General features: G+C 37.7%; 1 protein-coding gene and 1 long non-coding RNA gene across 2 annotated transcripts in view; one reads left to right on the forward strand and one right to left on the reverse strand.

Annotated features, from left to right (window-relative positions):
• Positions 1-16,096, reverse strand: part of LOC120121488 — a 25,605-nt gene continuing 9,509 nt past the window's right edge. Inside the window, exons 3-4 of the long non-coding RNA XR_005515994.1 lie at positions 133-271; positions 1-46 (exon numbers count right to left, since the gene is read on the reverse strand). This is a non-coding gene — a long non-coding RNA (uncharacterized LOC120121488). The remainder of the gene's footprint in view (positions 47-132; positions 272-16,096) is intronic.
• Positions 12,027-14,961, forward strand: LOC120121428 (heat shock protein 81-1-like). Its single transcript, XM_039140783.1, has 3 exons — positions 12,027-12,316; positions 12,753-12,894; positions 12,988-14,961. Exons 1-3 carry the CDS (start codon positions 12,194-12,196, stop codon positions 14,820-14,822), a joined length of 2,100 nt encoding a protein of 699 aa, XP_038996714.1. The 5' UTR covers positions 12,027-12,193; the 3' UTR covers positions 14,823-14,961.

Genomic DNA, 16,096 nt, shown 5'->3' on the forward strand with positions numbered 1-16,096 from the left:
TTTTCAAGTTATTCCATGTATTTGGAGGAACCTTGGAGATCGCATCCTAATATCCATGTATTGACCATGAGAGTTGGGCACAAGAGTTCAAGAAAAAAGAGGAGTTCAAGCAACATAGAGAAGAATAATGACTATTATGGTATTGGGGATGGGGGGTAAGAAAACTATACCATTAACAATATCTAGAACCACAAAAACATAGAATTTAGGTGACAAATAATGCAGATATGCAGCATGCAACCAAATTTCATCAGCCAAAGAATAGGCAGGACTTTGAAAATCCATGCAAGCTATAATTTATGTTGATCAGGATTCTTTGTCTAAATAATCCTTAACAAAATAGCATTTGGAACTAGGAACATTTACCTGGTTCACTAATATCCTCAACTGGTTTAGAATCCATATGCTAGACCAACAAATAAAACTTACCGTGAGAAAACAACTATACAAGATTACAAACAAGATAGAATCTAAATCAAACATAAACTCCGGCTCAACTGAATCGAGTCTTAGTCCATTTTCATTTCCTTTCCAAAGAGAGAAACAATTTACAGATACGGCCATCATTATCCCATTCATACAGTCATTAAAGGAAGCAATGTTCTCCCCTAATTTCCGATACACATGAAAGCTATCTCGTTTTTAATTTTACATATTAGAAGTAGAAGTTCAACAGACAAGCAAAAGCTAAAACAGTAAGACATATTGCAGAACATTCGTTAAGAAACAAAATCATAGTAAAGAAAACCAAGTACGGTCGTTTCTTTTCTTTCTTGGATTTGCCACTCTATAAATGATCCTGATTGCAACAACCGAACACGACATAAATACTATATACTACAGAACACTAGCCTATTGCTATGCCATTGCCACAACTAGGGATTTAATTTATGATTGTAATTGCGTTGTATTTATCGAGATTGCATAATAACAGATAGTATTGCCACTATTGCAAGTATCGCGGTTGTAAAATAACAATTTCAAACGCTATCTTTATCGTTATATAACAATCACTATTCCAATAATCGACCGCTATTTAAATCCTTAACTCCAAACGATCACTCTCTCATACACCAACTTAAAAAAAAAAAAAAACTCATACAACAAAATGGTGCTATGATCAATAGAATTAAAGTGAACCAGCATATAAAAAGAGTATTTAGCTCCCAATCATAACGTAATACTTAATCCAACAGTGGAACTAAAAAGGAAAGAGAAAATCGCCTCAGTGACCAAAAAAAAGTTATAATATACGATTTTAACCAACTTTTTTTGGATTTGCCAAAATGACCAACAAAATCGCAACGCGAAATAAAAATCGCAACGCGATCCCCAGAATCGCAAATCAGTTTCCAAAATCGCAACGCGATTCTTGAAAATCGCAATGCGATAGTACAAATTCGCATTGCGATTTTCCAAAATCGCAACGCGAATATTAAAATCGCAACGCGAACACATAAATCGCAACGCGTATCCGTAAATCGCAACGATAATCCGTAAATCGCAACGAGAATCTGTAAATCGCAACGATAATCCGTAAATCGCAACGAGAATCTGTAAATCGCAACGATAATCCGTAAATCGCAACGAGAATCTGTAAATCACAACACTGAAATTTTGGGTATATAACACTGAAATCATAAACTAAATCCCTAAATCGCAACTCATTCCATCTCCATCTATCACTCTCTCCGGCGACATCCGTTCCTATATCCAACGACATCCTTCCCAATCCGGCAACAGGTTTTAGTTTCGCAGCTCGTCTGTTTAGTAAATTAATTTACAACCATGAAATCATCTAATGTTGATCATGTTTGGATAGATTGGTGTTTTGGAGGGTCATGGGATAATGTTCATGGTGTTTTACAATATATGCCTTTACCCATGAATCTTCAACTAAAATTGTCTTTACAAAAGTTAACTTATGAAACTCTAATGCTACGTGTTTCAAATAAATTGAATTTAGAGCCCCTAAGTGGATTTAGGCTATCTTATCAGAGAAATGGTAAAGTTTATTTGTTAACCGACAATGAAGATGTTGAACGATTCATTGCTTACATTAGTGTTTCACAAGATGATGTTACATTGTATGTTGTTGAACCTAGAAGTAGTATTGTTGGGTCAGTAGCGGGTAGTAATCAACTAAGTTTTTCTCAAAACCCACAACCTTTCTCTAATCCAAATCCCAATCAACTTTCAGCACCAAATTCCGGTTTTCGTATTGACCAGTTAGACGATGATGAGCCAACAGAAAAAATTGTGAGTACTAGTCAGTATTCGAAATTTGTCTTGGTCAATATCCGAACTTTGATATTGGTCAATACACGGATTTTGATGATGTTTCAGAAGAAAAACAGACCATGCGTGTAATGATATTGATATTGGTCAATACCCGAATTTTGATGATGAAAAGCCGATGCCGAAGAATGTATTGTTGATGATAATGAGGAGGAAGTTACGACTGTGAATGAACATGTTGAACATCCATTCTGTAATTCATATATCCTGAAGAAGAAAAAGAAGAAGAAAAAGTCCCCGAAGAAAGAAAATGCCACGGGCGTATAACTGGAATATGCCAGAATTACTTCAGATACCGGAAGAAGAGTTGATAAAGAAAGCAGTTGATTGTTACACAAAGTTATTCGTATCAAGAAAGATGATTGTTTTGATACAAAGGAAGACTTGAAGATAGCTTTATATACGAAATGTGTGGAAGATGGCTATCAACTAAAGTTAACAAATCAAGCAAGATCGTTTCGAAACAAGGTGTATGATTGACAAAACTGTACGTGGCGTATGATTGCAAAGAGAATAAAAGATTGCAAATGTTTCAAGTTAGGACTTTTATTGATAAACATACATGTTCAAGAACCCAAGTTTTTCCTCACCATAGACAGGCAAACAAAAAGGTGTTGGGTGGTTTTCTGGCTGAGTTAATGTTTTTGAATGGCAGGGTATATCGGGGACATGAATTATGACTGACATGAATGCTCGGTTCAAGATTAGTATATCATATTCTCAAGCTTGGAGAGCCAAATGTTATGCCTTGGAATTGTTGAGGGGGTTGCCAGAAGCATCGTTTGCCCAACTGCCGGCTTATTGTCACAATTTAAAGCTGAAAAATCCTGGGTCGGTAACTCATATCAAAACAGATAGAGATGGACGCTTTGAGTTGCTGTTTATCGCCATTGGTGCTACGGTTAGTAAATCAATATAATTTTGTTGACTCATTTTTGTTAGTTACATGCATTTCACATTTAAATGATTATATTTCTTGTGTATATTATTTTGTAGATTCGTTCGTTTATTACTTGCATGCGCCCAGTTATTACAGTTGACGGAGCACATTTGAAAGGTCGATACCTTGGAGTAAACTTATTAGCAGTAGCCATGGATGCTAACAATGGGATATTGCCAATAGCTTACGGGGTTGGCAAATCTGAAACCTCTGATTCATGGACATGGTTTATGGGGCATCTTAGGGATTGCATAGGTCCTATTAGCAATCTGACAATCATATCCGATAGGGCAAACTCAATTGACAACGCTGTTAGAAGGTGTTTCCCAGATGCTTTTCATGGACTTTGTGGTGTTCATTTGTATAGAAATCTAAAATCAAGGTCTGCTGGTATAAAAAAGCACAAATGGACATACTGGAAGGCTGTAAAAGCTTATCGGGAAGTGGATTTCAATAAGCATATAAATTGTTTAAGACGTTTTGCCTCAGTGTGCTCAAACACTAGAAGATGTCGGGTTTGAAAGATGGTCAAGAGTACATCAACTTGGAGCAAGATATGGTTTCATGACGTCTAATAGTGCAGAATCAATCAACGCTCTAAGTCGTCATTCCCGGAAATTACCCATTACTATGTTAATGGAGTTTTTTCGAGCCTCTATTCAACAGTGGTACTACAAGAAAGAAACCATGCAGGTATTATTTCTTTGAATTCGTAACTTATCATATTTATATATTTTACTAAGTATTGTTTATTTAAATTTACAGGAACATTGGAACATCGTGTTACACCATGGACTGAAAAAAAGATAACGAAACGTGTTGTGAAGTCAACGTCATGGAGAGTTGAACCATGTTCAAACACTTTGTTTCAAGTACTGGATAATAACTTAAATGGGCTAGTCGATCTAAATGCAAAGACGTGTAGTTGTATGAAATGGCAAACATCTGGTTCCGTGTGGCCATGTTATAAAAGTTGCTCTTCATTTAAACCAAGATGATTCAAGCGCATACGCTATGGATTGCTACACTACAGAAGTTTATCGACAGACTTATGCCGAGATTGTCTACCCTATTCCACATCCTTCTGAGTGGGACATACCAGATGACTTACAAACAGTTTTGCCACCAGCCATGGACAGAAGGCTACCTGGCGACCAAAAAGTCACGATCGTATACCGTCTAAGGGTGAAGAGAAGAAGAGATCGACATGTAGTCGGTGCAAGGAAAGTGGTCATACAAGGTTGACATGTGGATCACCAGTGCCATCAAAATCATATTTTCCTCTACCAAAATATGGATCCTCATCAAAATCCAAAGCTCATATGGTGTCAAGCAAAAGGCAATCATCTTTAAAATCCCAATCACAATTGGCTTCACCTTTTGGGACTGTTAACTTAGCTGATTTTTAAATGCAAACGTTGTATTATGTGGATTTATGTGTGAACTTTTAACATTTTCAGTTGAATTAATGACTCAGGCCAACCATTTTGACTTAACCAACTCTTGTTATTCAGTTGTTATCACTATTAGGCATGCATTTGACTATCGCAACACGGAAATTACAATCGCAACGAGAGAATCGCAATGCGAAATGAAAATCCCAACATGAAAATCGCAATGCGGAAATGAAAATCGCAACGAGAGAATCGCAATGCGAAATGAAAATCGCAATGCGAAATGAAAATCGCAACGAGAGAATCGCAATGCGAAATGAAAATCGCAATGCGAAATGAAAATCGCAACGAGAGAATCGCAATGCGAAATGAAAATCGCAATGCGAAATGAAATCGCAACGAGAGAATCGCAATGCGAAATTATAAACGCATTGCGATTCTCTCGTTGCGATTTTCATTTCCGCATTGCGATTTTCATTTCGCATTGCGATTCTCTCGTTGCGATTTTCATTTCGCATTGCGATTTTCATTTCGCATTGCGATAGTCATTTTTGCCTTCAACATAATGCAGATTGAAATCAACAAAATCAACCATTACATTTCAATCAATTAAACAAGCACAAATAAGAATTATGTTCGCATCAATTACACAAATCAACTTTTACAAATCATCTTTTACAAATCAATTAAACAATCAAAAAATAAGCAATAATTCTTATTTCCGATCATCTACTATTGAATCAACTTTTACAAATCAATTAAACAATCAAAAAACAATCAATTAAACTATTGAATCAACTTTTGCAGCCATACATCATTTTCACGCAGTTCACTTCTGAGATTAACCTGCAGAAACCAAACATTTGCTCAAACAACACTTTCTACACATCTAAAACCTACAAACAGCAAATTATTGAATTCTAGGTACTTAACCAAACATTTTCAAACCAAAAGTATATAACTTACCAATTGTTTATGGACATTTTTATAACGCGGATGCAGGTAGGCAGCGTCTCGTATATATCGATTTAGCCATATAATGCCGAAACCACAAGCCTACTGCAGCTCTATCTCTATCGGTGGGAGGTAGATACTTGATGCTTCCCGTCATTAAACGCTCCAACGCCAAGCATACGAGAGGACCACAATCTCCTCTGGCTCCGCTCGTTTGTTGTGGCGCGGTCTCGTCTCTAATAACTGTAATATTGAGCTTCTTTGGCTTCTTGTTTCCAGAACGAGTCCAATAATTGATCGCATCCAAGAATTTAGCCAAATGAGAGCTCCATCCCTTAATAACATCTCTTAAATCAGCCAATGATATGTAATTTATCATGCTGTCATACACTATTGTCTTAAGGGATGGGAGCTGAAGCTCGACGAGAATCCAATGTTTACGTTCCAAAACAGGGATAAACACCTGCAATCATAAGTAATAATTCATTCATTTGCGCACTTATTTCATAAAACCTTTAAACTCAATCTAAAATAAATACTAACCTTATCGACCTCCCACCATGCAGGATAAAGTTTAGCTTGTCCATTGCCCAAATCAAATGATTCATCTCGTGCATTCTTCAAGTGAACGGCGTGAAAAGACGTCGGCATAATTGTATATCGTATATTTTTATTTTCTTAAGTTTTCTTATTATTAGAAGACGTGTCACCCACGCATCGATATGCTGTTTTACAAAAAAAGACATATATTAGTGACTTACATAAATTTAAAAAAAAAATTAATCAAATTGAAATATAAGAAAAATATAAGACTTACCCCCCATCGAAATAGCCATTGTCTTCGACCCCTAATAATACGCCCCACCAAGACCGATCAAGCAACAAATAGATATCATCGGTGAGCTTGCATATGTCAGTGAAACACCCCTGGCTCCGCTCATGTAGATAAAATCAACAGCGGTATTAGCCCAAAGGGTGTTATCCAGAATTGTGTCCGGTAGTTGTTCCCTCTCCTCTTCAGATACCGGTATGGTACTGGCCGGTAACTCATACGAGAGCCAACTTGAATCCATCATGTCCGGCACGTCAGAGGGTTTCTCAAGAAGCCTACATATGACGCCATGTGAATCGGGCTCTTGAATGGTGGGAGGGACCTCTTCAATGATGACAGTGGCCTCTTGAACGGTGGGAGGGGACTCTCGAGGAATGATAGGGGGCCTCTTCAACGATAGGAGTGGACTCTTGAGGGATGACAGGCGAGTCGGGCTTCTTCTTGCGGTGTCTTCGCACTATTGGGGTGTACGGAGACTTAATAGCACGTGCACGCTGTCTGATGCGTGAACTCCGTCGTGCAAGCATAACCCAACGTAAAGCATCCACTCTATCGGGCCGCTAAATAATTAAATACAAAAATCAGTAAATAAACATACATGATATTTAAACAGTGAAAACAAAGACAAATATGTTTCAAACTTGCATTGTATTCACCCAAGTCATTATTCTATCATAGTTCACAAAATGCATCAGATAACAAAGAAAAATATGTTTCAAACTAATACCCTGAAGTTAGTATTTGTCTTTGTTTTGTCTATTGGTTGAAGTAATGCAATCCATTCAAGTTTCAATTTGCAGAAGAAGAAATAGTTTACTTTCGCAACACGAAACTTAAAATCGCAACGCGAAACCAAAATCGCAACGCGAAATGAAAAACGCAACGACAGAATCGCAATGCGAAATGAAAATCGCAACGAAAGAATCGCAACGCGAAATGAAAATCGCAATGCGATTTTGGTTTCGCGTTGCGATCTTGTCGTTGCGATTTTGGTTTCGCGTTGCGATTCTGTCGTTGCGATTTTCATTTCGCGTTGCGATTTTGGTTTCGCGTTGCGATTTTAAGTTTCGTGTTGCGAAAGTAAACTATTTCTTCTTCTGCAAATTGAAACTTGAATGGATTGCATTACTTCAACCAAAAGACAAAACAAAGACAAATACTATTTCACAGTGTTAAAGAATACACAGTTTAGCAGAATTGGCAGCAACCGAACAAATTTACTTTCAACCAAAAGACAAAACAAAGACAAATACTATTTCACAGTGTTAAAGAATACACAGTTTAGCAGAATTGGCAGCAACCGAACAAATTTACTTTCAACCAAAAGACAAAACAAAGACAAATACTATTTCACAGTGTTATTCTATACATAGTTTAGCAGAATTGGCAGCAACCGAACAAATTTACTTTCAACCAAAAGACAAAACAAAGACAAATACTATTTCACAGTGTTAAAGAATACACAGTTTAGCAGAATTGGCAGCAACCGAACAAATTTACTTTCAACCAAAAGACAAAACAAAGACAAATACTATTTCACAGTGTTAAAGAATACACAGTTTAGCAGAATTGGCAGCAACCGAACAAATTTACTTTCAACCAAAAGACAAAACAAAGACAAATACTATTTCACAGTGTTAAAGAATACACAGTTTAGCAGAATTGGCAGCAACCGAACAATTTACTTTCAACCAAAAGACAAAACAAAGACAAATACTATTTCACAGTGTTAAAGAATACACAGTTTAGCAGAATTGGCAGCAACCGAACAAATTTACTTTCAACCAAAAGACAAAACAAAGACAAATACTATTTCACAGTGTTAAAGAATACACAGTTTAGCAGAATTGGCAGCAACCGAACAAATTTACTTTCAACCAAAAGACAAAACAAAGACAAATACTATTTCACAGTGTTAAAGAATACACAGTTTAGCAGAATTGGCAGCAACCGAATAAATTTACTAAGCAATCTAAGTGAAATGGCTAATCTAAGTGAAATTACGAGTAAATTTATCATTAAGTTAAATATGGAAAATCTTAAACTTACCTCGTTGCGTAGAGTATGAACCTCATTCTGCAACGATACTATCATCTCACGTAGAGCGGCAACCTCACCACGTAAGTTGACACCTCCACACGCCATGCACCATCGTTATCGCGTAGAGTACCGATCTCCTCACGCAAGACATTGACCTCATCACGTAACTCCCTTGACTCATCCCGTGGAGGTGGAGGTGGAGAACAGGGAGATAGGAGTCGTGGCATCTTTGCCGGTCGCCTATCATGAGGTGATGGTGGAGAAGAGGCTCGATGATGTGACGGGATAGGTGATGGCTCTCGTTCTAGAGGTGTATAGTCGGGTCGATCGGGTGATGGCTCTAGGTGAGGTGATGGCTCTCGAATTGGAGGAAGTGGATGCTGCTCATCATCCGTGCCATCAAAAAAACTCTGACTAGCTTGCCACCAATCAGTGGCAAGCTCTTCCTCCGTGGGTGTCAGTCTTTGTAATGGAATGTTGGCCTCCTAAAATATAAAAACTCAACAAAGTTAAACGTCTACTATTAATAACTTGTTTATATATTATATGAAAGTATTTGTGTTAACTTACATTATTTATTGTCGCATATGGTATTAAGTCTTCCCAATCCAACAGAGTTTTCCTCTTCCAGGAAATAGCCCTGGGAATATCATTTGACGTTTTTATTGCATATGTACGCATGCTGGGGAAAGCCTCGAATATCCAAATCTACAAACAATATAATAACAAATTAGTAATTGTTAAATAATTAATTATAATTTTAGAAACATTATATAGAAATTCTTACCTTAAAGGCCCAAACAAAGCCTGACAAAGTGTATTTGGACCCATCGCCCCGCAAACTTTTGCGGTCATCAAAGGCAGACGACAACTTAGTCCAGGTAGCTTTCCATATATACGAATCCCACGGAAACAGATTCCATGCATTCAGGTCCTCTACCAATATTATTAGCTCCCGATGAATAGGTTGTCTGGCCTCTCTGCCTAAAAAGCCGGCATACACAAGTAGTAGAAGGCATACTCGGACAACATCGACGTCATCCATCCGAGTGAAACCAGCTTTCTTATTAAACAATTTCTTCAGGTCGTCGACATGTAGGTTCGGCTTCTCCATTGACTCATCCGGAAAAACCCGGGATAACCATGATGGGCGGGCGATATGACGAGTGTACCGGCCTACATCATCGTGTCCGAATCGTAGACCAGTGATTAAGCAGAACTCCTTCCGCCCAAAACAAGTATACGCTGGTGGAAAATGAAACCATATCTCTTCCTCACCACGTTGTATACTGTCGGGTAGATTTGATGTCATGGTCTGAAGCCACAAATGGGTCAAATTAGCATCTCCACCCGGATGTTGTACTCTCAGCCATGGCCCGAAGCAGGTTTCCTCAAACAATTGTCTTTGAGCAGGTGAAAGCTTCGAAGCAATTGTAGTGGCCAGGCTGACTTTATTTCTCAAGGTCAATTGAGCCGAAAAAAATTTCTACAAAAACAATAAACATACCAAGTTAGATATACCAAAAACTACACTGTGAAGATATACCAAAAACAATAACATAAAAGTAGTAGTTTATTCTTGAAACTAAAATTTGCAACACTGTTTTGTCTTTTGGTTGAAATGAAAATCGCAACGAGAGAATCGAAACGCGAAATGACAATCGCAACGAGAGAATCGCAACGCGAAATGAAAATCGCAACGAGAGAATCGCAACGCGAAATGAAAATCGCAATGCGATTTTGGTTTCGCGTTGCGATTCTCTCGTTGCGATTTTCATTTCGCGTTGCGATTCTCTCGTTGCGATTTTCATTTCTCTCGTTGCGACAGTCATTCTCTCGTTGCGATTTTCATTTATCTTGTTGCGACTCTTCTGCAAATTGAAACTTGAATGGATTGCATTACTTCAACCAAAAGACAGAACAAAGACAAAGACAAATACTAACTTGAAAATCGCAACGAGAGAATAGCAACGCGAAATGAAAATCGCAACGACAGAATCGTAACGCGAAATGAAATCTAAGTGAAATGGTTAATCTATTATTGAAATGACCAGTAAACTTATCATCAGTTTCAATATGAAAAACCTACAATAATGCAAACATTTCAAAATAAAAATAATTAAAAAAACTAACCCTCGGAGGTTGATTTTCCATTTCTGAATATTGTGGGGATTTCTGACCGTGAATGGTTGTGAGGGATTTCGCCGGAGATGGGGACGGAAATCTTCGGAGATGGGGACGGATTTCTTCGCCGTAGAGAGTGAGAGATGGAGATGGGACTGAGTTGTGATTTTAGGTTTTAGGTTATGAGTTGCGATTACAGGATTTTGTCTTAATATTCGTTTTTGTAATTTGAAAATAAAATACGCGTAGCGATTATAATGGCGCTTTAAATATCGCGTTGCGATTTACGGATACGCGTTGCGATTTTATGTATTATCGTTGCGATTTACGGATACGCGTTGCGATATACGGATACGCATTGCGATTTACCCATACGCGTTGCGATTTACGGATACACGTTGCGATTTATGTGTTCGCGTTGCGATTTTCATATTCGCGTTGCGATTTTGGAAAATCGCAATGCGAATTTGTACTATCGCATTGCGTTTTTCAAGAATCGCGTTGCGATTTTGGAAACTGATTTGCGATTCTGGGGATCGCGTTGCGATTTTTATTTCGCGTTGCGATTTTGTTGGTCATTTTGGCAAATCCAAAAAAAGTTGGTTAAAATCGTATATTATAAGGCATTTTTGGTCACTGAGGCGATTTTCTCAAAAGGAAAATAGCAAATATTAAAAAGAGCATCTTTAGAATATCACACAATAACTTAATTAAGTAATTAGATTTAAATATAATTATTTATGAATATATATGTAATATATTTGAATAATTAGTGTAATTGTTGAATTTTATTATATTAAACATAATTAAAGTATTTAATAAATTATATAATTTATATTAAGATTGATATTATGAGATTACATGTGTGAAATGAAACAACGATCTAATGGAAAGTTAAATTTTTTCTTCTATTGTTAATTTTCAGATTAATTTAAAACAAAAATATGTTAATCTTTTAAACAAATGAAGTCTTTTCACCATTAAAATTGATCGATGATCATTTTATTTATTAATAATTTGTGCTTTTGGGAAAGTTATTAATTTAAAGTTTATTATTTTTTTATTCTAAAAAGAAGACTTTAATGTATTTTTTTAAATGCCAGCTAAGGATCGAAAATAATCATAATGAAAATAAATTAAAAGTTCAATGACTGCTGTAATATAATATTTAAAAATTTGGTGAACAAGGTGAAAATATACTGAAAATCAAGTGACTACCCAAGTAATTTACTCTTGAATTCTCGGAATAAAAGTTTAAAGCGAAGCAAAAAAAAAAAAAGAAGGATCTGGAATTAGGGATCGTATGATCTTGTAATCCTTTAGCTTTGCTTCATTCAGAAAAAAACAAGAAGGATCTAGAAAATCGGCCATAACTATGATCAAGGAAAGAGAAAAACAAATTTTTAAAGAATAGAAGGTGAGTAAACGGTCATTAGAAGGATCTAGAATCCCTAAAGAGTTCTACTTCTATATAACCTCGTTACCATGTCATGGAGGCGCCATTCTGATCTTTCTGTTCTAAACTCTAAAACTGATTATAATCCTCTGTTCTGGGCTACGCTGTCTTTCCTTTCTGGGTGCTCTTAAAATCGGGTTTTGAGTTATTCATAAATGGCTGACACAGAGACGTTTGCTTTCCAAGCTGAGATTAACCAGCTCCTCAGTTTGATTATCAACACTTTCTACAGCAACAAGGAGATCTTTCTTCGTGAGCTCATTAGCAACGCTTCCGATGTAAGCCTTACCCTTCTCTGTCTGAACTTTTTCTTTAAAAAATGTTTTTATTATTGAGGTTTTTGTTAATTATAATTTTATCGCGTGGTTTATTGGATCTGATCTCTCTTGCTTTGAAGTTTGCGGGTTTGGTTTACTTAATTGCATTATAACGAAATTTATGGTTTTTCTGTTTGTTTTCAAGTTATGCAATGTTCTGTTCTTTGGTTGCTCACTTCGATTGCATATTACATTTGTTAATAAAGTTTTCCCTTTTATCGTTTGATTTATTTGTTAATAGTTAATAGTTTCTCTTAATGTTATGAATTTATAGGTATGAGGTGAAACTTTGTTTCTTGAAGCTTAATTAAACCTGCAATTCGATAGTATAATTCTGTTTATTTTTTCTGGGTTTTAATGTTTATCAATATTGAATTATTGTTAAAAATGTCTTTAGGCTTTGGACAAGATTAGATTTGAGAGCTTGACAGACAAGAGCAAACTTGATGCTCAACCAGAGCTCTTTATTCACATTGTTCCAGACAAGATAAGCAACACCCTGTCCATCATTGATAGTGGTATTGGCATGACCAAGGCTGGTAAGTTCATTTTTGCTTCAGTTTCTTGCACATTTAGATGTCGAATTTTAATTAAGAGGGGGTGATAATGTGATTTTATCTCTGTTATTACAGATTTAGTGAACAATCTCGGTACTATTGCAAGGTCTGGGACCAAGGAATTCATGGAGGCATTGGCTGCCGGTGCTGATGTTAGCATGATCGGACAATTTGGTGTTGGTTTCTACTCGGCTTACTTGGTCGCCGAGAGGGTTGTTGTTACAACGAAACACAATGATGATGAGCAGTATGTGTGGGAATCTCAAGCCGGTGGATCCTTCACTGTCACAAGGGATACTTCTGGGGAGAACCTTGGTAGGGGTACTAAAATTACCCTTTTCTTGAAGGAAGACCAGCTTGAGTACCTTGAGGAGCGACGTTTGAAGGACTTGATAAAGAAGCATTCTGAATTCATTAGCTACCCAATTTCCCTTTGGATTGAGAAGACGACTGAGAAGGAGATTTCCGATGATGAGGATGAAGAGGATAAGAAGGATGAGGAAGGGAAGGTTGAGGATGTTGACGAGGAAAAGGAGAAGGAAGAGAAGAAAAAGAAGAAGATCAAGGAGGTCTCGCACGAGTGGTCATTGGTGAACAAGCAAAAGCCGATTTGGATGAGGAAGCCCGAGGAGATTACCAAGGAAGAATATGCTGCATTCTACAAAAGCCTTACAAATGATTGGGAAGAGCATTTGGCTGTCAAGCACTTTTCAATTGAGGGCCAATTGGAGTTCAAGGCTATTCTCTTTGTTCCAAAGAGGGCACCATTTGATCTTTTTGATACGAGGAAGAAACCCAACAACATCAAGCTCTATGTTAGGCGTGTCTTTATTATGGACAACTGTGAGGAGCTCATTCCCGAGTTTCTTGGCTTCGTTAAGGGTATAGTTGACTCTGAGGATCTTCCTCTAAACATCTCTAGAGAAATGTTGCAGCAGAACAAGATCTTGAAGGTTATCCGAAAGAATCTGGTCAAGAAGTGCATTGAGCTCTTCTTTGAAATAGCTGAGAACAAGGAAGATTACAGTAAGTTCTATGAGGCCTTCTCCAAGAACCTCAAACTTGGTATCCATGAGGATTCTCAGAACAGAAACAAGATTGCAGAATTGCTCCGATATCACTCTACCAAGAGTGGTGATGAGATGACCAGCTTGAAGGACTATGTGACCCGAATGAAGGAGGGTCAGAATGACATCTATTACATCACTGGTGAGAGTAGAAAGGCAGTTGAAAACTCCCCATTCCTTGAGAAGTTGAAGACGAAAGGTTATGAGGTGCTCTATATGGTTGATGCCATCGATGAGTATGCTGTCGGTCAGCTCAAGGAATTTGAGGGCAAAAAGCTTGTGTCTGCAACAAAGGAAGGTCTTAAACTTGATGAGAGTGAAGATGAGAAGAAAAAGAAGGAAGAATTGAAGGAGAAATTTGAGGGTCTTTGCAAGGTCATCAAGGATGTACTAGGTGACAAGGTTGAGAAAGTTGTGGTCTCCGATCGAGTTGTTGATTCTCCCTGCTGTTTGGTAACAGGTGAGTATGGTTGGACCGCCAACATGGAGAGAATCATGAAGGCCCAAGCTTTGAAAGACAACAGTATGGCTGGATATATGTCGAGCAAGAAGACGATGGAGATCAATCCTGAGAATCCCATCATGGAAGAGCTGAGAAAGAGAGCTGATGCTGATAAGAATGACAAGTCTGTGAAAGACCTTGCTCTTCTGCTATTTGAGACTTCTATCCTCACATCCGGGTTCAGTCTCGATGACCCAAACACCTTTGGAAACAGAATCCATAGGATGTTGAAGCTTGGGTTGAGCATTGATGAGGATGCAGGGGATGATGAGGTTGATTCTGAGATGCCTCCATTGGATGATGTTGATGCCGAGGACTCCAAGATGGAGGAAGTCGACTAAGATTATAACATGTTACGATGAATGGTTTTATATTATTCTGATGACCTCTTTTAGCTTTAATGTTTTAGTAATGGGGAATTCCGGAGTAGTTTGTATGTTTTTTTCCTTTATTAGTAATGAGCAATAATATATGTTTTAGTAATGCGGTATAAGCCATTGCGTCTTAAAAGAGCAGCCCTGATCATTGACGCCTGTTGCAACTTTTTAATAGCATGCTCTTGATTTTACTAATCATTACCTCGTCTGTTTTGGTTGACCCTAAAACCATACCATAATCATTCTTGATTTTAATAATTGCAACTTTCCATTCGTTTGGATGTTTATCTGTGATTTCCACTGTATAAACAGCGACTCCAAACTTTTTCTCCTTCAACACCAGTTATAATGATCATCAATTTAGCATGATTCCTCCCCCAACCCACCTGGTATGGTGCATAATCAATTTCGAATGATTCCTCCCCCAGCCCAACTGGTATGACTCCGCTCATAGCAACAATCCAGTCGAGGATCAGGCACTGTTTGAGCCCACTTCTAAAGGTAAACTCGTCTTGAAAGATGCAAAGTTGTTAACGATACTTAGGTTTAGTCCGCAGGCACTGTAGGCAACTCCGTCTCGAGGTTAAACTTGAGAACAGAGGGGAGCCTCTTGCTGCTTGACAAAACCACCACATTGTTTTGCATTCATTCGACCACCCGATGGACACTTTAGTCCGTGGTCAAAGATTAGTGTCAGGACAAGAAACTGAGAGCCATTAGATAGCGCCACACGATCAGAGCAAAGGTTTGCATGTATTTGTGAAAATCGGTGATGGTGAATCCACTGTTTATATGGGTTCAGATCCTTCCCAATTCTGTTATAGACGTTTTTACTCGAAAGCAAATGATAATTCAGTATGCAAAAGTTATTGTGGGCTGGACTCTTGGAGCTAAGTATTCTTTGTTCCTTATTTGCGCTCTCTTTTTTCATCAGATTTAGAAAAGTATCCAAGAAGTTGAGGAAGATTATCTAGACAGCATCCGGGGAATGCCAACTAAATTCTCTTACGAAGAGTTGAAGAACGTTACCAATAATTTTAGCAACAAGCTGAAGGTGGCTTCGGGTCTGTTTTCCATGGACCTTACCTTAGGCTTCTGAAGTTGTGGTGAAGCATCTCGTCGGCTTTGGTTTGGTTAACAGGTCCTTCATGGCTGAGGTTCAGACAATTGGAAGTATTCACCATTACAATTTGGAAAGCTATATAGGATTTGTGCTGAAAAATCCAATAGGATATTAC

The sequence above is a fragment of the Hibiscus syriacus genome, unplaced genomic scaffold (assembly GCF_006381635.1).
Source record: "Hibiscus syriacus cultivar Baekdansim isolate YM2019G1 unplaced genomic scaffold, ASM638163v2 tig00001120_pilon, whole genome shotgun sequence".
Classification (NCBI taxonomy): Eukaryota; Viridiplantae; Streptophyta; class Magnoliopsida; order Malvales; family Malvaceae; genus Hibiscus; species Hibiscus syriacus.

Excerpts from the sequence above, each read along its gene's own strand:
- LOC120121428 (XM_039140783.1), top strand. The coding sequence starts at position 12,194 with ATGGCTGACACAGAGACGTTTGCTTTCCAAGCTGAGATTAACCAGCTC. Across the intron at positions 12,317-12,752 it reads TCATTAGCAACGCTTCCGAT|GCTTTGGACAAGATTAGATT; the intron begins GTAAGCCTTACC and ends AAATGTCTTTAG. Across the intron at positions 12,895-12,987 it reads TATTGGCATGACCAAGGCTG|ATTTAGTGAACAATCTCGGT; the intron begins GTAAGTTCATTT and ends CTGTTATTACAG.